Here is a 26,576-nt window from a genome sequence, read left to right as displayed (position 1 = left end):
TGTAACTTTCACTTTTTAAAAGCTGTTTCTGAAGGAAAAAAAGAGGAAATACTTTAAAATACTGGATTGGCATGGGATTTAATGAGAATGCAAAAATGCACAGAGAACCAATGGGAGTAAATGCTATCTACTTTTTGTTACTCTTTAGTAGCCACCTCATATTTAGTAACTGAAAAACTGACTATAAATATTTGAAGGACTCTAAAGAATGTTTCAATTAAGTAGCTAAATCCACACTACATATAACTACTACACTGAAAAAATATTTTAGTTGTAACAGCTCAAATTGTCTCATGGTAATTTTTTAAAATTATATAAACATTTAAAAATCACTTGAGCAATGTATTCTGGTCAATATACATACAGAAGGCATCTAATTTGAAGTAAATAGTTGCCATCATCATAGCCTATATGTATGTGTGTATTTACGTATGTTTGCATACACACACACAACTTTAGTCAATCATCACTTAGAAACTGAGTTTAAAATACCACTTTTTGGTTTTTATTATTTTAAAAGTGTCTCAAAATTTTATTTAATAATAAAGAAAATTATAGCACAAGCACAATAAACTGATCATAAATACACCTTTAACTAAAAATGTATTATTGACTTAAAATAAATTATAATTATATGTATCTCATGAGCAAATATATTTTATTTTTATAAGTTTTTGTGTTTCTGACATTCAGTAAAGGTTATGAATCTAAACTATAAACAAATACAATTGCCCATGTACCTGGAGAACTGGACTTTTGTACTTTATAAGTATGAATAAAGCATATCACATAGTAAGAGAAAATTACTTACCTGAAACTTATCCTTTCAGAAGGTACACTGGGAAAATGGATTCTTTGAGCCCCTGTTTCAACTCCAAGTATGAGCTTTCTAGCTTTAAGAGCCATTGACACTGCCCCTAGGGGCAGCACAAGCTTTGGAACTCCCCTAGTGAGTATGTCAGTAGTTTCTTCAGGTGCCTTCCCTCAGTTCTTTTCAAATTCAAAAGATGAGAGGAAAAATAACCCAAGAAAAAAATCCTGTAAAGCAGAAACCTTACTCTTTGAGGGAAGGAGGGTAGCTCATTTGTGAATCCATTCCAGAGCACGCTTTCTGAGAAAAAGAAATACAGGTAAGTAATTTTCCCATCTCCAAAGGTGACTGGTGATTAATGAGTGGATTCACAGAGTGTGGAGAATAAGCTCCAGGGATGTCTGTTTAACACACAACAATCAACCAATGAGGACAAACATAACAATGAATGGTACAAGAACCATTAAGTACCTTAAAACAAAAGGTAAAAGAATATTAAATACCTCAACATTAAGCTATGCACTGAACTGCAAAAATAAATAATGACCTTGGAAAGTTGATCTATAAAGCCCCCAAAAGATCAGTCGATAGATTTTCAGATACATAAAATAAAAGTTATACTGTCACACATTTACTTAATTACATTGTTTATATGTTAAACCACTTTCAAATATTTGAGTTAAACCTCACAACAACCTTGTGAGATAAATTATTAGGCCATTCTATACTAAGGACCCAACCTGGGGACATTCATAATTGAAATCACTACCAAAGAAAAAATGTATTTCATAAAGGAAATATTATGTAAGTAGCATCAAATAAGGTAATCTCTTTTAAAAGCTAAATACTATCATGTTTTCATTCTGAAGTCCTAGTTATAATGTATAATAAGTATTAGCCTTATCTCAACTCTGCAAAAAGTCAAAAACTAAATATGTAAAATCTGCATGTACAAATATTTGAGAAGACAAATATGATGACTTGGTTAAGGTATATTTTAAGAATTAGCTAACTTACACTCAAACCAATTTAACTATTTGGAAAATAGCAATAGCCTTATACCCAAGAGACTAACAGAAAGGAAGAGTATGCATGAATAATCACATTAATATACAGTAAAGAAGAAATCTGAATGTTATCAATTTCATAAATATTTAGGGGAATGCCACTTTTAATAAGTGGTATGTATTTATAAAAAGCTAGTTATGTAAACCAAAACAAATATAAATTTATGCATAAAAATTCAAAATTGCTGAAAAGACTATAGTAAACTTCTCATATTTAAAAAAATATATAATGTCGTAAATATTCACCAAGTAAAGTTATCTAAACTGATTTGAAAAACCACCATAAAAGGCAAATCAAATAAGCATGAGTCCACTTTTACTTTTTGTTTATTTTTTGTTAGAGATGAGGTCTCACTTGTTCTCCAGGCTAGATTCAAGTAATACTCCTGCCTCAGCCTCCCACATAGCTAGGACTATAGGCACAAACTACCATACCCGGTTCATGACTCCACTTTTGAAAAATCAATTTTCACTAAATCCAATTTCATTTAGAAACTTCTTAGAAGTTAAGTGAAAATTATGTTAATGAAAGCTGCCAACAATCTAAATTTAGAAACATAAATTTCAGGAAGGTCAAGAGAACACAAATATCAATCACATATATGAAGAAGGCCAAAACTGAAACTTGAGAAAACAGAATGAAAATTCTACTAACTGAAAAAATTAAAATAGGTCCAGACAAAATTCTCTCATACGGAGCCATCCTATAGGATATAGAACTTGATAAGCACAAAAAGTATTGGAACAATTTATTTAACCATGGTAAAGCACACAGACTAGTGGCAAATGTCTTTTCACTTAATCTACTTCCTGCTAGTAACAGAAAGGATGAAATGAGGTGAAACTATTTTAAGTGTTGCCTGAGAAATATAATCTGGCATTTCTATATGTACAAGACTAGTGATGCGATAAAAGGCAGGAACTGAAGTGCAGGGTTTCTTTTTGGGGAACTCAAATGAGGGGATTGAAAGAAGGGGGATAATGGAATCTCGGTTCCTGTCTCCCCCTTGGCTTACCTCAACTAGAAAGAAAACTTGAGAGTCCTTCAGTACGTCTACCTTTATTTCTCTAATGTCTCTTTTCAAGTCTAAATAAAAGCTACAAGGCATCTGAAAGATGAACATCTTTAAAGTAAAATAAATTTAAGAAAATAAATCATTTTTATAAAGAACATTGGCTAACAAATAAGGTCAACAAGAAAAATCTTTCCAATTTACAGACAGGAATCTGAAATGTCTCTATCACCAAGGTTTTCACTTCACTTTCTGCAAAAGGTAGGCACAATATAAAGAGAACCAATGACTAGAAATGAACAGTGTAGTCACTGCCAGTAATCTAATAATCAAAACAAAGAAACTTCCACTGTGTGTAGCTGAGTAATTTTTCAAGTGTACTGTAATAATTTTTTTCCCAAAAAAAAATTCAGATATTTATAGTGTGTTAAGAGGAAACTCAATGAACCGTTTAAGACCTCTGCATGCGTGAGGAACTGAATCCCTCCTGTGAAATTTAGAAGTCAGTGTTATGATTGCTTCTATATGATAAAAATCAAGCTGTACAGTATCTCTTTAAAAAGAAAGAAAAACCATTAAGTATTACCTCCATGAGAAAAAGCTGAATTTTTGAGATGATAATATGGCATACTTACTAATTTAGGAAAGATACCCATCGCCACTACAGTATGAATGTGAGAAACATGAAACTTAATTATTTAGATAGCTTAACCCATAACTGGTCAATAATTCATAAATACTTCAGTAAGCATGCAAAAGAGAAAATGTATCTCACTTTACAAGAATTACTGTGGTAGTGAAAAGACTATCAATTTTGGAATATTATCTATACCTTTCACTTATCCCCAGAACCCCAACATATTTCTCAGTAAGTAGTAGCACGGTGCTTTCCATAAGTACAAAGAAAACATTTAATGAGTATTATTAATGATGATGATACTAAAAAATGAACACTTGAAAAGCTCTACTACTTAAACACCAAACATAAATATAAAAAATGTTTTAGTCTCTGGATAATTCTTATAACTATTATTTATGAGTCTTTAAAATTTTTGAGCTCTTTTTTGTAACTATCACCTGGAAATCCTATCTTACAATTTAGATACTAAAATTTCCAAGAAATCAGGAGACAAAACAACCTCAATAATTTTCTAAGAATCTAGGTAGAAGGTAAAACAAATTTATTTTTCTCTCTCAGCCATTGTAGTTACATATAGCAGTGGACTAGGCTTTGGCTACTTTAGAATTCTTTATTAATGAGGTAAAAAGGATGATTCCACATAAAAGAGCAATATTGAGATGTTGTTTACTGACGTTTTATGTGAATTTATGTTACAGTTGCACAGGTTGCCAACCTAGTGAGAAAGCCCAGGTTCTAAAAAATAATATCAAGGGAACTAATTATGTAAATCAAGTGATTAATAAGAGCCTTAAAAATGAAGGAGGTATGGGCCACTTGCTTCAAGAATTTTAATTTTCAAAACATATAGACATGCTTTGTTACCAACACAAATTCACAATATTAAGGAAAATATGCTGTTTTGCAATAAGGATACTTAAGTTTTCAAGGTCACTTATTAAATTTCAAAATTCCACAGAAAGGAACTCCTTTTAAGCATCTACCTAGCCTTCAGATCTAAGTAGTATACTTATATCCATAAAATGTAACTTCTGCCAAAGGTAGCAAACCAGCTAACCAATAAAATCAGTAATTAAAGAACCCTGAATACGAAAAACAGATTTAAAAAAAGAAGAAGAACCCTGAGAGCTTCTCTGGGGGGTTGGAAAGGAAGTGCAACTACCTGCATATCCTAAAAATCTGGGTTTCCCAACCTCAGCACTGCTGACATTTTGGGCCTGGTAATTCTCTGATGTGGGAGCCATCCTGTGCCATTGTAGGATGTTTATTTAGCAGCTACCCTGGACTCTACTCATTAGATACCATTAGTATTGCCACCCTCCAAACCATATCCCAGTTGTGGTGATCAAAACTGTCTTCAGGAATTTTCAAATGCCCCTGAGAGTAAAATCACTCCTAGTTGAGGCTAAGTACCTTATGCAAAAAACTAATCTGTACTATTATGAAAGCTAGTTCTCTTGAACTGAGATCTCAACTTTGAAAAGGCCATTCAGAGATAGAAGCAAGAGAAGACACCAGCCCAAGCAGGCCAGATAAATGTTGAATCAATTCTGGCAATCAATGGGTAAGACATATAAAACGCCATGGCTCCCTATATTTCACTAAGGATGTTCTCCTGGCTATTCTAGCATTGTATCTTAAAAATTATGGTCTTACATTTTAGGTTTCCTTATAATCAAAGAAATAACTGATAAATGAACAGATATTGGCATCTTAAACCAATAAATTAATAGGTCAAAGAGATGTCCTAAAACGAACAAAACTTAGAAATATTCTGGGACAGTAATGGATAAAGGAAAGCAAACTGTATCCAAAGACTGTAGAAGCAACATTTACTATAAGAGGCATCCACAAACAGCTCACTTCTCTTACAATGTACTCACTGTGCAGCATCCTTACTCTTACTCACAATAATCAAAAAATCACTCAAGAGTCCTTACCCTTATAAAGCATTACCAATGATGACCACAGTGCTTAATAGCCAATATTTTATAATCTTTGGAGGGTAGCTTTAAACTGATGGCAATTGTGGGCAAAAACTAAGCACCAAAGAAAAAAAAAAAACTAATTACAAAAAAGGAAATGTGGAAAAGGACTGGCACAGCACACAGTGCTCTTCTATATTCTAAAGAACATTGGATTTATCCACCAAAACTAACTTCAGAGAATCTACCATACACACCTACTTGGAAATGAGGTTAAAAGATCTTAACTCCCACTAAATAAGTGTCTAAACAAGGATGCCTTCACAGTGTGAATCCAATTATACCAGTCGCCTTTGGAAATGTACCCATAATCCACTATTGTAATCTGATCCTTTTTAAAGGATCAAAAGATTTTTTATTCACTTTTAAACATTGCTGCCAGAAGTAAAACTTTCCAAGGAAAGTGATAAAAAATTGAAAATCAGAGCTTAGAATGAAAAGATACCTTTAACCAGAAGTATATAACATCTACCATGATATGTTAAAATCTAGAACTTACCCCAATGGCAGAAATCAGAAGAAACCACAAAGAGATTACTAGGATCCGCTAGATATTTACTGAAGAGTTTTCCGAATTCCTGTTCTTTTGACTCACTCAGAGCTCCAACCAGTACAGGAATAATGGTAAACTCATCCTTATGGCTTAAAGAAAACAGAAAAAAAAAAATGTCATTTAAGATGCTTAAATGAAAGTAGTTTTCCAAATGTGTTGGCATTAGAAAGTGGAATATGTATTAATAGTGGTAAGGATAACATACGTAATATTATTGATGAATTCTTAAAATCCATAAATTAAATGTTTAAAGGGTACGAGGGTACGATTAAAAATATGAGTCATACAGAATACTAAAAATATCCATTTAATCTACAGAAATACATACTACTTCTTTACGTAAACAAAGCTATTTTACTACCAGATATAATAACATCTCAAAAAATAAAAACGAGCCCATCAGAAGAGCACCAACTCAATTCTTTTCAAGTACTCATCAAGGCTACAGTCATCTGCCAAACCCTTCTGTGATTATAAAAGAGCATTAAACTCTTCCTCACCTATTTTAATCCTATCCTATTATAAAAACCATCATTTCTGGCACTTGCTCTATAAACCTGCCAAGTGAGACCTACAAAACTTAATCTTGGCTCCCGTAAGATTTATCAACTGCACTTTTACACTGATCCTAATATTCAGATACAAGACAGTCTGAAATACAACTCAAATTTCATTGGCATCTAGAATAGACAAAGAATTAAAGGAAGTAAGTATTAATTTCTAGCAACAGAAAAAGACACCACACCCATCCACAATGTTTATGGCATATCCACAAGTCCCTTTTTCACTCTACAGATTGACAGATTTATGGAAAAGAAACAAAGTAGATTAATAAAGATTAACTATGATGAGCTATAGAAACAGATGTTCATTCAAAACCTTTTTTAAAAACGTTATTGTGAAATTTTACTTATATATATTCAATATTATTTATATTCTAAATGATCCCAGATTTGGTATTTTAGAAGCATGAATCATGTTTGTCTGATTTGTTCTCAACAGGACCTTTTTAAAAAAAAAATCACCATTATAATAAATGCTTTTTAATATGATAATCTGGCACTTAACTGATGTAGGACAAACAAAATTCACAAAAGTTTTTAAAAATACTAAGTTTAAATAATCCCCAAATAAATGTTAGCCCAGCTGCATAAAGCTAAATTTAGGGCACCCAAGCACCTCCCCCATAAGGCCCCCTTACCCTGTCAATTGCGAAATAAACAGATCATACAGATCTCCAGTCCCTCTGCAATGCAGGGGCTTCTTGGGCAGAATCTGCATCTATGGAGTAAGAGAAAAAAAGGAAGCTGGCAGAGGAAGCTGCCACAGGATCTCTTTCTCTAACTGTTACCAGTTTGCTAAATAACTGCCTGACTGAATAGGGGCTCTTCAATTAGTTAAGACTGATTGTCAATTGAAAGAAATGAATTAATTATTCTAACCTCAACTACTACCTACATAAAAAAATACATTAAGATAATCAAAGTGTCTGTGAGTAATTATAATATGATTGGGAAGCAGTTATACAGAGTATAAAGAACAAGGAGAAACCAGAAGAAATGGGTTCAAGTGCCATCCCCACCACATACAAATGTTCAGAGCATAGGTAAGTTCCCGAATTGTAAATATATTTCCGTATCTGTAAAATGATCATAATTACAATACTTACTTCATAAAATTGTTATGAAGTGAAGAACACTATAGGAAAGGTACTTCGTCACAAGAGTTGGCTCACTCTGAATAAACAACACATGTCTACTCTCCACAAGAGCCATTAATCCCTTCAATTAACCTCAGTTTGAGCTTGCAAATCTATCTATAAGGAGGTATAAAACTCTGTCCTCTGTAGAAACCTAGGACTTGAATCGAGGCTCATTTATCCACCCCTCTGTCATCTCTCTTTTAAAAAATTACTTGTTCTCTATCTCCACAGACAAATACTCATGAATTAGAGAAAAGAGCATTTAGCTTTGAAATGTAATACTACTGGGATTTAAAATCCAAGTTCTGAAGTTGAACTTCCAGTGAAGGAATACAAAATCTCACCCCCAAAAAGCAATTATAAAACTAGATAAAAGCGTCAAAAACAACCATCTTTGTGCTATGGAAATCAACTAAAGGCAAAAACAAACAAGCAAACAAACAAAAACAATGAGAAGAGCATGTTCATGAAAAACTACAGAACTTCTTGGTAACAACAATGGAAACCTGGCATCTTACCAGGAGCTGCCTCCATCCCCTACCCTAGCTCCACTGAGGTATAAGTTCCATCAAGGAACCAGCACCTTCACTGCAAAAAGGGGATGACTTTGACTTGGAGCAGAGTGGAAAACCCACACTCAGTAGGAAACAGAAAAGCCTGCAGATTTCTTAGTCCGAGATTGCTGTTGTTGGGGTGAGCCAGAAACCTGAGGACTAGCTAGAAATTTAATAGACAGATCCTAGAAATGGCAAAGCCATAGAGAGACTTGATAAATTTTCCACATATCCTGAAGAGAGACCTATGCCCTCCACACAACACTGGCTGACTAGGAGGCTGCACGCATGTACAGGAGACTCCCATAACGTCCTAAGCTCCACACAGAACCCAGGCTAACTGAGAGACTGGCAGCGTATGCACGGGGGAAGCTGGAAACCTGAGAGACCTAGCTCTCCACACACGCCTGGCTAACAGAAAATCTGGGTACATGCACAGGGTCTTAGGCCTAAGACAACATAATAAAAAGTAAAAAAGACAAACATGAAAACAGACTATACTTAGCTGATTCTTTCTTTTAATTAGAAATGGGGTCTCACTATGCTGCCCAGGCTAGCTTCAAACTCTGAGCCCAAGTAATCCTCCCTTCACAGCCTCCATACAATCTCCTAGCAGAGGGGACAGTCTTTCTGGCTCAAGGTGTTTAGGTACAGCCTTCAACCAATAATTAGCTAAGCACTAAATTAAGGAATTGCAGGTGGGAACCCTACAAAGCCAAGCGTAAAATTAAAAATTAAAAAGTTTTAAAAGCTGGGGACACACATAAGTGACCACACATAGTAGGAGAGACAGATTCTGAGGTTGAAGTCCATGAAAGTTCCTAATAAATAAATAAAAACAACCTGCAAGGGAAAAAAATGAATAAAAACCGAATCCAAAGTTACTATAACATACTACACAAAATGTCCAGTTCCAAAAGAAATTATAAGTCATGCAAAGAAACAGCAAACTATGACCCATATTCGGGGGGAAAAATAAGCAGCCAGCAGAAGTTGTATCTGAGTAAGAGCAGATACTGGATTTAGCAGACAAAAACTTCAAAAGAGTTATTATAAATCTATTCGAAGAATTACAGGAAGCCATGCTCAAAGTTATGATGACATAACTAAATAGGGAATATCAACAAAGAAATAAATGCAAACTATTAAAAAGAACCAAGTGGAAATTTTAGAGTTGAACAGTAACCGAAATAAAAAATTCAAATGAGTTCACCAGATGGTCTGAAGAGCAGATTTGATATTATATAGGAAACAGTCTGTGAAATTACAGATAAAGAAATTAACCAATCAGAACAGAGAAAAAGAACAGAGCATTGGAGACTTGTAAACAACATCAAGCATACCAGCATGTATATAATGGGAGCTCCAGAAAGGGAACAGTAAAAATATTACAAGAAATAACTGCTGAAAACGTTCCAAATTTCATGAAAAAACATTAACCTACAGATCTAAGAAATTCGACAAATCCAAAGTATGATAAGCACAAACAGATCCTCACCCAGATACTTCATAATCAAACAGCTGAAAACAAAACACAAGAAAAAAATCATTTTTTTTTTTTTTTGAGACGGAGTCTTGCTGTCGCCCAGGCTGGAGTGCAGTGGCGCGATCTCGGCTCACTGCAGGCTCCGCCCCCCGGGGTTCACGCCATTCTCCTGCCTCAGCCTCCCGAGTAGCTGGACTACAGGCGCCCGCCACCTCGCCCGGCTAATTTTTTGTATTTTTGGTAGAGACGGGGTTTCACCGTGTTAGCCAGGATGGTATCGATCTCCTGACCTCGTGATCTGCCCGCCTCGGCCTCCCAAAGTGCTGGGATTACAGGCCTGAGCCACCGCGCCCGGCAAGAAAAAAATCTTGAAAGCAGCCAGAAGAAAATAACTTCTAACATATAGGAGAGTTTTTAACAAATGGTACTAGGACAACTGCATATCCATACACCAAAATAAAAATAAAAATAATAATGAACTTGTCTCTTTGCCTCACACCATATGCAAAACTTAATTAAAATTGGTTCCTAGAACTGTTAAGAGCTAAAACTGTAACACTTCTAGAACAGGGGTTAGCAAACATTTTTTGAAAGGGGTCATTAAGTATTTCAAGTTTTCTGGGCAATACAGTATAGCAACTACTCAACAGTTCAGGTAGACAGAAAGCAGGCATAGACAATATGTAAATACAGAAGTATGGCTATGTTTAAATAAAACTTTATTTACAAAAGTAGACTGTGGGCCAGATGGGGTTCACAGGCTATAATTTGCTGACTCTTGTTCAAGAAGAAAACAAAGGAAAAAATTTCTATGACCTTGGAGGAGGCAAAGTTTTCTTAAATTTGATACCAGAAACAGAATCTATACAAGAAAAAAAGTTGATAACTGAATTTAACAAAATGAAAAACTTCTGCTCTTCATTAAGAAAATGAAAACTCAAGTCATACAACAGGAGATGATATTTGCAAATCATATATCTAATAAGGAATTTGTCTCCATAAATACTCTTATAACTCAATAAAACAATAAAACAATTTTTATTTTGCCCAAAATAAAAATTGGACAAAAATGTATGAATAGATATTTCACAAAAGAAGATACACAAATGGATAATCAGCACATAAAGTTGCTCAACAGTTTGTAGTTCTCCTTGAAGATGTCCTTCACATTCCTTGTAAGTTGGATTCCTAAGTATTTTATTCTCTTTGTAGCAATTGTGAATGGGAGTTCACTCATGATTTGGCTGTTTGTCTACTATTGGTGTATAGGAATGCTTGTGATTTTTGCACACTGATTTTGTATCCTGAGACTTCACTGAAGTTGCTTATCAGCTTAAGGAGATTTTAGGCAGAGACGATGGGATTTTCTAAATATACAATCATGTCATCTGCAAACAGAGACAATTTGACTTCCTCTCTTCCTATTTGAATACATTTTATTTCTTTCTGTTGCTTTATTGCACTGGACAGAATTTCTAATACTATGTTGAATAGGAGTGGTGAAAGAAGGCACACTTGTGCTGGTTTTCAAAGGGAATGTTTCCAGCTTTTGCCCATGCAGTATGATACTGGCTGTGGGTTTGTCATAAATAGCTCATTATTATGAGATACATTCCATCAATACCTAGTTTATTGAGAGATTTTAGCATGAAGTGGTGTTGAATTTTATCGAAGGCCTTTTCTGTATCTATTGAGACAATCATGTGGTTTTTGTCATTGGTTCCATTTATGTGATGGATTACATTTATCGATTTGCATATGTTGAACCAGCCTTGCATTCCAGGGATGAAGCCGACTTGATCTTGATGGATAAGCGTTTTGATGTGCTGCTGGATTTGGTTTGCCAGTATTTTATTGCAGATTTTTGCACTGATGTTCATCAGGGATATTGGCCTGAAATTTTCCTTTTTTGTGTCTCTGCCAGGTTTTAGTATCAGGATGATGCTGGCCTCATAAAATGAGTTAGGGAGGAACCCCTCTTTTTCCATTATTTGGAAAAGTTTCAGAAGGAATGGTACCAGCTCCTGTTTGTACCTCTGGTAGAATTCAGCTGTGAATCCATCTGGTCCTGGGCTTTTTGGTTGGTAGGCTATTAATTACTCCCTCAATTTCACAACTTGTTGTTGGTCTTTTCAGGGATTCGACTTCTTCCTGGTTTAGTCTTGGGAGGGTTTATGTGTCCAGGAATTTATCCATTTCTTCTAAATTTTCTAGTTTATTTGCGTAGAGGTATTTATAGTATTCCCTGTGACAGTTTGTATTTCTGTGGGATCAGTGGTGATATCCCCTTTATCATTTTTTATTGTGTCTCTTTGATTCTTCTCTCTTTTCTTCTTTATTAGTCTGGCTAGAGGTCTATCTATTTTGTTAATCTTTTGAAAAAAACAGCTCCTGGATTCACTGATTTTTTTGAAGGGTTTTTCGTGTCTCTGTCTCCTTCAGTTCTACTCTGATCTTAGTTATTTCTTGTCTTCTGCTAGCTTTTGAATTTGTTTCCTCTTGCTTCTCTAGTTCTTTTCATTGTGAGGTTAGGGTGTCGATTTTAGATCTTTCCCTCTTTCTCCTGTGGGCATTTAGTACTATAAATGTCCCTCTAAACACTGCTTTAGCTGTGTCCCAGAGATTCTGGTATATTGTGACTTTGTTCTCATTGGTTTCAAAGAACTTCTTTATTTCTGCCTTAATTTCGTTATTTACCCAGTAGTCATTCAGGAGTGGGTTGTTCAGTTTCCATGTAGTTGTGCGGTTTTGACTGAGTTTCTTAATCCTAGGTTCTAATTTGACTGCACTGTGATCTGAGAGACTGTTATGATTTCTGTTGTTTTACAGTTGCTGAGGAGTGTTTTACTTCCAATTACGTGGTCAATTTTAGAATGAGTGCAATGTGGTGCTGAGAAGAATGCATATTCTGTTGATTTAGGGTAGAGAGTTCCCCAGATGTCTACTAGGTCTGCGTGGTCCAGAGCTGAGTTCAAGTCCTGAATATCCTTGTTAATTTTCTCTCTCACTGATCTATCTAATATTGATAGTGGGGCGGTAAGTCTCCGGCTATTGTTGCATGGGAGTTAAAGTCTCTTTGTAGGTCTCTAAGAACTTGCTTTATGAATCTGGGTGCTCCTGTATTGGGTACATATATATTTAGGATAGTTAACTCTTCTTGTTGCATTGATCCCTTTACCATTATGTAATGGCCTTCTTTGTCTTTTTTGATATTTGTTGGTTTAAAGTCTGTTTTATCAGAGACAAGGGAATAAGAGAGGACACAAACAAATGGAAAAACATTCCATGCTTATGGATAGGAAGAATCGATATTGTGAAAATAGCCTACCGCCCAAAGTAAGTTATAGATTCAATGCTATTCCCATCAAGCTACCATTGACTTTCTTCACAGAATTAGAAAAAACTACTTTAAATTTCATATGGAACCATAAAAGAGCCCGTATAGCCAAGACAATCCTAAGTAAAAAGAACAAAGCTGGAAGCATCACACTACCTGATTTCAAACTATACTGCAAGGCTACAGTAACCAACACAGCATGGTACTGGTACCAAAACAGATATATAGACCAATGGAACAGAACAGAGCCCTCAGAAATAATGCCACACATCTACAACCATCTGATCTTTGAAAAACCTGACAAAAACAAGCAATGGGGAAAGGATTCCCTACTTAATAAATGGTGTTGGGAAAACTGGCTAGCTATATGCAGAAAACTGAAACTGGACCCCTTCCTTACACCTTATACAAAAATTAACTCAAATGGATTAAAAACTTAAATGTAAGACCTAAAACCATAAAAACCCTAGAAGAAAACCTAGGCTATACCATTCAGGACATATGCATGGGCAAAGTCTTCAAGACTAAAACACCAAAACCAATAGCAATAGAAGCCAAAATTGACAAATGAGATCTAATCAAACTAAAGAGCTTCTGCACGGCAAAAGAAACTATCATCAGAGTGAACAGGCAACCTACAGAATGGGAGAAACTTTTGCAATCTATCCATCTGACAAAGGGCTAATATCTAGAATCTACAAAGAACTTAAACAAATTTACAAGAAAAAACAACCCCATCAAAAAGTGGGCTATGAACCCCATCAAAAAGTGGGATATGAACAGACGTGTCTCAAAAGAAGACATTTATGTGGCCAACAAATATATGAAAAAAAGCTCATCATCACTGGTCATTAGAGAAATGGAAATCAAAACCACAATGAGATACCATCTCACACCAGTTAGAATGGCAATCATTAAAAAGTCAGCAAACAACAGATGCTGGAGAGGATGTGGAGAAACACGAAAGCTTTTACACTGTTGATGGGAATGTGAATTAGTTCAACCATTGTGGAAGACAGTGTGGCGATTCCTCAAGGATCTAGAACCAGAAATACCACTTGACCCAGCAATCCCATTACTGGGTATATACCCAAAGGATTATAAATCATTCTATTATAAAGACACATGCACACTTATGTTTATAGTAGCACTGTTCACAACAGCAAAGACTTGGAACGAACCCAAATGTCTATCAATGATAGACTGGATTAAGAAAATGAGACACATATATACCATGGAATACTATGCAGCCATAAAAAAGGATTAGTTCACGTCCTTTGCAGGGACGTGGATGAAGCTGGAAACCATCATTGTCAGCAAACTAACACAGGAACAGAAAACCAAACACTGCATGTTCTCACTCATTAAGTGGGGCTTTAACAATGAGAACATATTGACACAGGGAGGGAAACATCACACACCGGGGCCTGTTGGAGAGTGGGGGACTAGGGGAGGGATAGCATTAGAAGAGATATCTAATGTAGATGATGGGCTGATGGGTGCAGCAAACCACCATGGCACATGTATAACTATGTAACAAACCTGCACGTTCTGCACTGTATCCCAGAATTTGAAGTACAATAATTAAAAAAAAAAAAGTTGCTCAACATCATTAGTCATTAAGGAGATGCAAATTAACAGCACAATGAGATTACACTAAATGTCCATCAGAATGGCTATAATCAAAAATACTGACAATAACAGATATTGGCCAGGATGTAAAGAAACTGCAAGCCTCATGCACTATTCCTAAAATATAAAATGATACAGTCACTTTGGAAAACACTTTGGTAGTTTCTGAAAGAATTAAAACATAGGCTTATCATATGACCCAACAGTTTCCTTTGACATAAAAATGTGTACAAGAATTTTTATACCATTATTCATAATAGCCAAAAACTGGAAATGGTTCAATAGTTTATCAACTGGTAAATGGATAAAATGTGGTATATTCATATAATGGAATAAGTATTTGGCAATAAAGAAGAATTAGCTGGGCGTGGTGGCTCATGCCTGTAACCCTAACATTCAGGGAAGCCAAGGTGGGCAGATCACTTTGAGCTCAGGAGTTCGAAACCAACCTGACCAACATGGCGAAACCCTGTCTCTACTAAAAACACAAAAATTAGCTGGGTGTGGTGGCACACGCTCGTCATCCCAGCTACTTGGGAGGCTGAGGCAGGAGAATCGCTTGAACCCGGGAGGTGGAGGTTGCAGTGAGCCAAGATCACACCACTGCACTCCAGCCTGAGTGACAGAGTGAGACTCCGTCTCAAAAAAAAAAAAAAAGAATTAACTACCAAGACATGTGACAACAGGGATGAATCTCAAAAACAGTATGCTAAGTGAAAAACAGACTACATTTTGTACAATTCCATTTATATGAAATTTCCAGAAAATGCAAATCTAGAAACAGAAAGCAAATCAGTAGTTGTCTGAGACTGAGAGTAGGAACAAGGATTGACCTCAAATGAACACCAGGTTTCTTCTTAGGGTGACGAAAATATGTCCTGGCTGGGTGTGGTGGCTCACGCCTGTAATCCCAACACTTTGGGAGGCTGAGGCGGGCAGATTGCCAAGGTCAGGACTTTGGGACCAGTCTGGCCAACATGGTGAAACCCTGTCTCTACTAAAAATACAAAAAAATTAGGTGGGTGTGGTGGCGTGCACCTGTAATCCCAGCTACTCGGGAGGCTGAGGCAGGGGAATTGCTTGAACCAGGGAGGTAGAGGCTGCAGTGAGCCAAGATTGCACCACTGCACTCCAGCCTGGGTGACAGAGCAAGACTTCATCTCAAAAAAAAAAAGTTCTAAAACTAGATTGTGAGAATATTTACACAATTCTGTAAATTTACTAAAAAAACATTGAGTTGAGGCCTGGTGCTGTAGCACATGTTTGTAAGTCCCACCTACTCAGGAAGCTGAGGTGGGAGGATACTTTGAGCCCAGGAGTTCAGGAGTTCAAGTTCAGCCTTGACAACATAGCAAGACCCCTAATCTTAAAAAAATTTTTTTAGACCAGGTGTGGTGGCTCACACCTGTAATCCCAGCACTTTGGGAGGCAGAGGAGGGCGGATCACTTAAGGCCAGGAGTTAGAGACCAGCCTGGCCCACATGGTGAAACCCCATCTCTACTAAAAATAGTGATGTGTACCTGTAATCCCAGCTACTCAGGAGGCTGAGGCAGGAGAATCACTTGAACCTGGGAGGTGGAGGTTGCGCTGAGCCGAGATCATGCCACTGCACTCCAGCCTAGGCAACAGAGCAAGACTCTGCCTCAAAAAAAAAAAGTTAAATCATTGAACTCTTACATGAGTGAATTTTAGTGTGTAAATCATACCTCAGTAAAGCTGTTGTAGAAGAAAAAAAGAAAATCCATCCCTGCCACTCACAAGCTGCTACCTACAGCAGATTACTATCCTAAGCCTCAATTTTGCCATCTGAAAAAAACAGAAAAAAACAGAGTTAATAATACCTCACCAGGTTCTTGCTAATTCTTTAGTAACACAGAGGAACCTTTTAGCCCTTCTTTTTTTGTCTTATAGCTTAAACCATGCTGCAGGAAATTTATCAATCCAAGATAAAAGAGCGGAAATCCAAGAACCTCCCCCCCCCTTTTTTGTTTATTTGTTTGTTTTGGTTTTTTTTGTTTAGACACAGGATCTTGCTCTGTCACCCAGGCGGGAGTGCATTGGTGCCATCACGGCTCACTGCAGCCTCAAACTCCTGGAGCCCCTCACTTTAAAACAAAAACAGAAACACTGTATTACCAATGCTCTTACTAAAACAGACTATGAAAATTCTAAATTCTAATTCTAACATAAAAAGATGAATTCTAATAAAAATAATACATGCGATAAGAAAACATTATAATTTAATTGAAAGTGGTTTATTAATTTGTGGTATATAAATAATTAAAATCTTAACATTTTAAATTTGTTTAAATATTAACAAATTTATGAAATATACAAATTAAATATTTACATATTTATGAAATATACAAATACTTATTTGCTTCATCTTCCCCTGCCATTAATTTGAACATTTCTCCTCTGTATAACATCGACAAATATGCAAATTTTCCTTCCTATACAAATTCTTCCAGTTTCCTAATGAGTCTAGAAGCAGTCCCACTATCTTAAGATGTGAGGAGAATTAAACCAACGGTAACAACTACAGTTAGCCAGTCAGAAGGGACAGGATCCTTATCCCTAAGGTGCCAAGGTTGTTGTCATAGTAATACCACTGTGATTTATTCTCCTCTCCCCTTTCAGTTTGAAAATACTCACAGAAAAAAATAAGGGGGGTCGGGGGGTACAAAAAGTTATGTGGGTAAATATAAAAAATCTTTAATATATTCTAATCTTCTCAAATGTCTTTTGCTACCTCCTCTTTATGCTTTTCGTGGTCATAGAAACTGAAACTATTCCATTACCACCAACAAAGAATGATTTCCTATTATTCCGGAGCTCATCCATGTTCTATACGTCTTAAAAATGCTCTTGCTGATAGGAGATAAGGTAACACTCAAAGGGAATCAACATACAGAAAAAGAGGAAACTGAGAAACATAAAGAAAAGTTACATTTGTTCTAAAAACCTCAGTAAATGCTCTAAAACCAAAAATAAAAAAATTTAACTGTAAGACATAAGCAGAAATATACAAATAACTGTAAATATAAAAGTCACAGAATAAGAAAACATTTGAAAAATGCCACTGCTCTTGTGACTGTCATTAAACTGGGCAGAGGAAGAGAATCTCTGGCTTCTTTTTATTCTACGTCCAGAGAGAAGCCATTCCATTCCTTAAAGACTACCTATATAAAAGCACATCTACTTTTCTCTATTTCTAACATTTGAAGACCTTCATTGAGGCCACAATCAGAAAGGAAAGTAAAAATCTTAAGATCCAGTGAAACCTAAGCTATAATAAAGGTTAAGATGGCATTTCAGAGAGTCAAAAATCCACAATGGCAATATGGTAGCCTGTAACTGGGAAAGAGGCATAGGAGCTTTACATGAGAGTTAACATAGCAGGCCTGATGCTACAATCTTTAGAAGGGCCTGTTTGTAAGACTGGTCCTTGGTTAGCATCTGTGAACTTGGTTTTTAGAATATTACTTATGTTGATAAGGCTGTTTTACCCACTTGGGACACTGGATTCTGCTATACCAGCTTGCTGAGATTGTTTGTAAACAATGTGATTACATACAGTAAACACTTTCCTTCTGAGAGCCTGGAATTTTGGTAGCTGTGGCTAGCTACACAGGCAGAATGCCTACATGACCAGTCTCCAATAAAAATCCTGGATTTTGAATGTTAAAGCAGCCTTCCTTGGGCAGAAATACTATGTACTTTCTATGCAGCCCACCTCTACAGAAGGAAGAACAGTAGACGCCTGCAACTGGATTCTAAAGCATGCAACCTAGATCCCTCACATGTGCAGTTCACAATAGGGTTCACACTCCTATGACAACCTAATGCTGCCGCTGATCTCACAGGAGGCAGAACTCAGGTGGTAATGCACGCTGGCCCACCGTTCACGTCCTGTTGCACAGTCCAGTTCCTAACAGGCCACGGACCAATTGTGGACCCCTGCTCTAGAGAATCGCCAAATGTGAGGGTGGTTATGAAAGTTTCAAACAGGTGTTAAAGGCAAAGTGATATAAAAGAATCGTAACTGCAGTTTTAAAGAGTCCTATAAGGAAGAACTCTCATCTTTTTCTCTTGATCAAATTCACTTTCAGACCAAAGAGACATGCATATAGAATTTAAGCAGAATACTGTGATTCATGTAAGAAAAAATAAACTACAGAGATCCAGAAAACAGGCTGGGCGCAGTGGCTCATGCCTGTAATCCCAGCACTTTGGGAGGCCAAGGTGGGCAGATTCCTTGAGCCCAGGAGTTCAAGAAAAGCCTGGGCAACATGGCGAAAGCCCATCTCTACAAAAAATACAAAAATTGGCCAGGGGTGGGGGTGCACACCTGCAGTCCCAGCTATTTGGGAGGCTGAGGTGGGAGGATCACTTGAGCCTGGGAGGTAGAGGCTGTGGTGAGCTGTGAGCATGCCACTGGACTCCAGCCTGGGTAACAGAGTGAAATCCTGTCTCCAAAAAAGAAAAAAAAAAGATCCAGAAAACATCAGAGGCAAAGAACTGGGGAAAGAGGTAGAGGATAGGGGAAGAAGAAGGGTAAGCTAGCTGTCAATGACTTAACTAAAATTAACATTTAAGTCATTATAAACCTTTACTGTTTGATCAGTTAAATTAATGCAATGAGATTCCCAAAATTAATTTTTAAATCTTTCCAAATTTCCATTTAAATAGGCATGATGATAAGAAAGTTTTTCTAAGAAAGGGCATACTTCAGGTACTAGAGAGCCATTCTAAAGTCTATTTTTAAAACTCAACCATTTGAAGCTACTATGAAGCAACACAATTTTATAAACTGGCCTAGTTTGCTGTCAGAATCATAGAGAAATTCCTGTATGTTTTTAAAAACAAGTCAACATTTCCATACCCTACATTCTCTTAAACTTACACTCATTTCTGGCTTTACCATTTCTGATAATGGTAATATTATGAGGCCTTGAACTTCACATTCTCTTCAATTCATCTTAACTGTCACATAGGAACATTTCTATCTGCATAGAATTCTGTGTAGAATCCTCATGATTCTAACCCTTAAACATCTCCCACATCTGTTCGGTTTTGTTACCCCACCTGTCACTGCCTTGGTTCAAAGCCCCCATGATTTTTTTACTATACTATTTCTATTTATTTCTTCCAACTCAAATCCATCCTTCATATTGCCATCACACCATCAAGGAGAGCTATTCTTTTTTTCTTTTTTGAGACGGAGTCTCACTCACACTGTCGCCCAGGCTGGAGTGCAATGGCGCGATCTCGGGCACTGCAACCTCTGCCTCCTGGGTTCACACGATTCTCCTGCCTCAGCCTCCTGAGTAGCTGGGATACAGGCACATACCCACACCCAGCTAATTTTTTTGTATCTTTAGTAGAGATGGGGTTTTACTATGTTGGCCAGACTTGTCTCGAACTCCTGACCTCGTGATCCGCCCGCCTCAGCCTCCCAAAGTGCTGGGATTACCGGCGTGAGCCACCGCACCCGGCCAAGGAGTGCTATTCTTTTTTTTTTTTTTTTTTTGAGATAGAGTCTCTCCCTGTCACCCAGGCTGGAGTGCAATGGCACAATCTTGGCTCACTGCAACCTCCGCCTCCCAAGTTCAAGCGATTCTCCTTTCTCAACCTCCCAAGTAGCTTGGATTACAGGCACACGCCACCAAGCTTGGCTAAATTTCTGTATCTTTAGTAGAGATGGGGTTTCACCATGTTGGCCAGGATGGTCTTGAACTCCTGACCTCGTGATCGGCCCGCCTTGGCCTCCCAAAGTGCTGGGATTACAGGTGTAAGCCACCACGCCCGGCCTAGGAGTGCTATTCTTCTTCAGTCCCAATCATCACTCCTTCCTTTGCTAAGAGCTTTTATTAGCTCTGTACCAGTCATAGAATAAAATACAAGTATTTTACAAAGACATTCAATTCCCTCCGTAATCTGGTTCGAATCTATTTTCAAATTCTCTAATTCTGCCCCTCTTACACTATATCTCTATAAGTCAGCTACTCAAATGCCTCCAGCCCCAGGTTGGTGTTACGTATGTGTGAAAAGGTAGAGAAGGTGTAAGATAATAGGGAATGGTAGGACCAATATCTAGCTATAAATATCTGTATAAAAAAATTTTTTTCTAACTATGCAACCCAGACAAAAAACATCCACAAACAGATCTCAGTTACTAGCCAAGCCTTTTACAACTCCTGCAAGTTAAGCCAAACAGTTTCCTGCTATTAAAAATAAGCCCTGGGCTTTCCTACTACTAAATACTTTGTATGTACATAACTCCCTTTCTCATTAAAACCTTATGCCTAATCCCATGAAAATTGTAGGCACCTTCAAAATCCATTCAAATGCCACCCCCTTAATGAAGCCTTTTCTGTGCTTCCCTAACTCAACTATTACCTCTTTCCTCCCAAATCCCTACTCTCTGCTCCTGTAACTCTTTAATTATACTTAGTACACTTTGAATTATATTATAATCATTTATATTCATTTCTTATCTCTTCTACCAGGCTACAAGATGAGAAAACAAATAGGGTGTTTCCTTATTTTTGTATTCTCCATCCTTAAACATAGAGTAGTACAATTAGGTACATCTATTATATTTGAAAAATTCAGTTTAACCAAAATTTAAAAAATCTTAAAATGTTGACAGTAAATGTTATCTTAAAAACAACCCAATTTTTATAAAACATAACTAGTAAGTCCAGGCACAGTGGCTCACACCTGTAATCCCAGCATTTTAGGAGGCTGAGGCAGGCAGATTGCTTGAGCCCAGGAGTTCAAGACCAGCTTGGGCAACATGGCGAAACCCCCTCTACAAAAAATACAAAAATTAGCCAGGTGTGGTGTTGTGCACCTGTGTTCCCAGCTATTTGGGATGCTGAGGTAGGAAGATCACTTGAGCACAGGAGGTGGAGGTTGTGGTGAGCTGAGATCACACCACTGCACTCCAGCATGAGCAAGACCGTGTCTTTAAAAAACACACACACACATACACACACGCACACATACACACAACTAGTACAACTAGCAAACAGAAAGATGAAAAATTACCATTTGGGAGCCAAAATGAGTTTCATTAACCTATTTATTTACTCCCACATATAAAATGCATTATTCTTAATCTGTGGTAAAGAGACATCAGAAAAGAGTCTCTTATTCTGTGTATTCTTCAGAAGGAGGTAAAGTTAAGTGGTAAAAAAAATTCTTTTTACAACCACCACAAAATAGCAAATTTAAATAGTAAAATTAGAGCTATAAACTGGTATAATTTCTTTACATGGTACTTGGGTCATTCAATAATTTAGAGGAGTTTTCTTTAAAAAAAAAATGAAAGAAGCTCAGATTTGTAAATGTCTACCTTTTTTTCCTAAACATTCTTGACCCTTGACCCTCTCTTCCTAACTCCAGTCCTACCCACACACAGTGCTTAAAGTGACTGTCTACAGAATTCACTGAATCTTCCTTAAGAATGAAAACAGGTAGTGATATAAACAGGTGCTAGTTAAGATTTCAGGAAACTTCAGACTTCCTCCCATATGGTGAGAGTAAAAAAAAAACAATGAAAGAGATGTTCAGTTTCTAATCTAACATGTAAAGATTTTAGAAGGTATTACTCTTATCCTAACAGGAAAAAAAAAGGTGAACTAAAACCAATAACTCTTATCAGATCTATCTGAGAATTGAGGTGACAGAGCAAACCAATGCCCCAAAAACTGGAAGTATGGACAGAATCAGAGAATCTTAAACCACCCTTGGAGCTAATAGGAATACTTAAAGGGTAATGAACTAATTGCTGGAGACTAAATGTGGAGTACCCTGAGAGATACAAACTCCTGAGAGCCAAGGGATCAAGCTGTAGAAGGCTTTATGAAAGTTTTACTTCCAAGGGCCCCAACAAATACCTGCTTCACTGAGTATTCTGTTCTCTTTACAAAAATGCCTAACTGCAAGAGAAACTATTTTACCAGAGCCTAACAAAATTGGGCCTTACAAGAGTTTAACAGACTTGGAGTAAAAGTAATACCCAAATCCAGCCCCCTCCAGCCTTCTTGTCTGACCTAAAGTGGGGGAAAATCTGAGAAGAACTTGTTAAGTCACAGACCAGTGGCACAGGCTCACCAAAAGAATTACAACTGATCACAGAATTATAGAATGTGTCTCCTCTCCTCATCTTACCACTACATCAACAGGGCACCTGTGTAATAACAGGGGAAAGTAACTGAAAGAAATGCAGGACTCGGACCTCATCTAACAAGTCTCTTAACAAATTGGGTGTAGAAGGAACATACTTCAACATGATAAAGACCACATATGACAAACCCACAGCTAATATCACAATGAACAGGGAAAAACTGAAAGCCTTTCCACTAAGATCTGGAACAAGATAAGGATGCCCACTTTCACCACTCCTATTCAACATAGTACTGGAAGACCTAGCCAGAGCAATTAGTCAAGAGAAGAAATAAAGGACATCCAAATGTAAAGGAAAAAGTCAAATTATCCTTGTTTGCAGATGACATGGCCTTATATTTAGAAAAACCTGAAGTCTCCACCAAAAATCCTAAGATCTGATAAGCAAAATCAGTAAAGTTGCAGGATACAAAATCAACATAGAAAAATCAGTAGCATTTCTATATACAAACAGCAATCAAACTGAAAAAGAAATCAAGAAAGCAATCCCATTTACAATAACTACCAAAAACAAAACAAAATACCTAGGAATAAATTTAACCAAAGAAGTGTAAGAGCTATACCAGGAAAATTTTGAAACACTGATGAAAGGAATTGAAGAGGACATAAAAAACTGGACAGATATCCCATGTTCATGGATTGGAAGAATTAATATTGTTTAAATGTCCATACTACCCAACACAATTTAAATATTTAATGAAACCCCTATCAAAATACCAGTGACATTCTTCAAAGAAATTTTTTTAAAATCCTAAAATTTATAAAAGGTATAACACATATAAAATGGGAATAGCAGGAGAGAAAGAAATACAGTTATTACTGAGAAGTTTCCAAAATTAATAACAGACACCAAACCACAAATCCAGGAAGCTCAGAGAACTCCAAGAAGGATAAATACCAAGAAATTAACACTTAGGTATATTATATTAAAACTGCAAAAAACCAAAGACAAACAAAAGATCTTGAAAGAAACCAGAGGACAAAAACACTTTACTGATAGAGAAACATGGATAAAAATGATAAGAAACATAAAAATGATAAGAATTATGTAAGATTTCTCTTCAGAAACCATGCAAGAAGTGATAAAATAAAGTGCTGATAGCGAAAGAAAAACCCACTAATTCAGAATTCTATATCCAGGAAAAATTTCTTTCAAAATTAAGGAAGAAATAAAGCTTTTGTTAGTCTAACAAAAATTGAGGGAGTTTGTCAATTTAGACATTAGATCTGCCTTGCAAGAAATGTTAAACGAAGTCCTTTAGAGAAGAATAAGGATATAGGTCAGAAAACTGTATCCACATAAAGCAAGCAAGCAAGTACATTAGAGAAAGAACAAATGGGGGTAAAATAAAATATTTTATTTCATTTTTTTCTTGTTCTTAATCTAACAAATAATTTGTTCAAATTAATAAAGCAGCAATGTCTTTAGTGATTATAGCTTATGGATAAGTGAAAGAAATGACAGTAATGTCATAAGGGACAGGAGGGAGAAATTAGGAAGACCCTCAGATGATGCTTCTACTACCCATGAACCAGTATAGTGTTATTTGAAAGTTGTTAGCCGGGTGCAATGGGTCCTACCTGTAATCCTGTACTTTGGGAGGACAAGACAGGAGGATCACTTGAGCCCATGAGTTCAAGACCAGCCTGGGCAGGATAGTGAGACCCTGTCTCTACAAAAAATTTAAAAATTAGCCAGGCATGGTGGTGCATGTCTGTAGTCCCAGCTATTCGAGAGGCTGAGGTGGGAGGATCCCTTCAGCCCAGGAGGTGGAAGTGGCAGTAAGCCAAGATTGTGCACCCCTGCACTCCAGCCTAAATAAGAGTAAGAGCCTGTCTCAAAAAAATAAAAAATAAAGAAAGTTGTAAATTAGTTGTAAATGTATGCTGCAAACTCCATGGCAAAAACTAAAAGACAGTAATAAAAACAATATAAACATATATATGTATAAATGATATGTTGAGAGGAAAAAATTATAGTCATATAAAATGCACAATTAAAACCAGAGAAGGTAGGAAAAAAGTGGAAGACAAAAAAAAGGGGGGGAGAAGAAAGGCAATGATTAGAAAAGGATAATAAGTAAGGTACATATTAATTAAATATAGCAACAATCCTTCAGGAGGTGGAATGGACAAGCAAACTATGGTATATCCACAAAATGAAACATAAAATGAAATACTATTCAGTGATAAAGTGAAGTTACGAAGCTCTAAAAAGACATGGAGGAGTCTTGAAGGTATATTGTTAAATGAAAGCCAATTTGAAAGGCTATATACTGCATGATTCCCAACTGTAGTACATTCAAGAAAAGGCAAATCTATTAAGACAGTAAACTGATCAGTGGTTACTAGGCGCTCAGGGAGAGGGGAGAAGAAGGCAATGAATAGGTGAAGCACTGATTTTTAGGGCACTGAAACCATTCTGTATAGTATTATAACAACAGAGACATAATAGGCATTTGGTAAAAACCATAAGACTATCCAACACAAAGAGTGAATCCTAATTAAACTATGCACTTTAGTTAATATAATAATGTATCGATATTAGTTCATCAGTTGTAACAAATGTACCATACTAATTCAAGATGTTAAGAATAAGAAAAACTGCTTAGGTAGGAGTAGTATTTAATGCCATATAAAAGCATCTAATGTAGCATTCTCACTTAGGGAACTCAAAAATATCATCAATATGGATAAACATAACAGATGAACATAACTAGACCTTCCAGGCTGAAGTAATCCTCCCACCTCAGCCTCCCAAGTAGCTGGGACCACAGGTGTGCGCCACCTCATCCCGTTATTTTTTTTTACTTTTTGGAGAAAGGGGACTCACTTTGTTGCCCAGGCTGGTCTCGAACTCCTGGGTTCAAGAAATCCTCCTGCCTTAGCCTCCCAAAGTGCTGGGATTACAGGCCTCATGAGCAACCACGCCCAGCCTAATGCTGTTAATTTTGGAAGATACTAATTTTTTCTAGATGATTTCTATATATCCTAACTGAATCTTAATTGAACCTCCCTCAAGAGCAATTATAAAAAGCAATTATAGGCTGGGAGCGGTGGGTCACACCTATAATCCTAGCACTTTGGGAGGCCGAGGGTGGGTGGATCACTTGAGGTCAGGAGTTCAATACCAGCCTGGCTGACAGGGTGAAACCCTGTCTCTACTAAAAATACAAAAAAATTAGCTGGCGTGGTGGTGGGCGCCTGTAATCTCAGCTACTTGGGAGGCTGAGGCAGAAGAATCGCTTGAACCTGGGAGGTGGGGGTTGCAGCAGGCCAAGGTTGTGCTGTGCCACTGCACTCTAGCCTGGGCGACAGAGCAAGACTCTGCCTCAAGAAAAAAAAGTATTACAAAAATTAGCTGGGCATGGTGGCATGTGCCTGTAATCCCAGCCACTCAGGAGGCTGAGGCAGGAGAATCGCCTGAACCCAGGAGGTGGAGGTTGCAGCGAGCTGAGATCATGCCATTGCACTCCAGCCTGGAGGACAAGAATGAAACTCCGTCTCAAAAAAAAAAAAAAAGCAATTATAATAGTAAAATTTATTATGCATTTCAATATTAAAGATAATATATGGTGACATACAAAAGAAAGTAATCA

General features: G+C 36.8%; 1 protein-coding gene across 4 annotated transcripts in view; it reads right to left on the bottom strand.

The window, feature by feature from the left end:
* MEMO1 (mediator of cell motility 1) overlaps positions 1–26,576 on the bottom strand; it is a 143,074-nt gene that overhangs the window by 18,117 nt on the left and 98,381 nt on the right. For 2 of the 4 annotated variants that reach the window (XM_024242620.3, XM_054548249.1), the window contains one exon: positions 6,016–6,158. The exons of the other annotated variants lie outside the window; for them this stretch is intronic. In XM_024242620.3, the coding sequence (XP_024098388.1) occupies positions 6,016–6,158 (143 nt within the window). The remainder of the gene's footprint in view (positions 1–6,015; positions 6,159–26,576) is intronic. 4 annotated transcript variants of the gene reach the window in all.

The sequence above is a fragment of the Pongo abelii genome, chromosome 12 (genome assembly GCF_028885655.2).
Source record: "Pongo abelii isolate AG06213 chromosome 12, NHGRI_mPonAbe1-v2.0_pri, whole genome shotgun sequence".
NCBI lineage: Eukaryota > Metazoa > Chordata > Mammalia > Primates > Hominidae > Pongo > Pongo abelii.
Note: the sequence above shows the minus strand (reverse complement) of the source record. Positions and strands in the feature narration are given on the sequence as shown.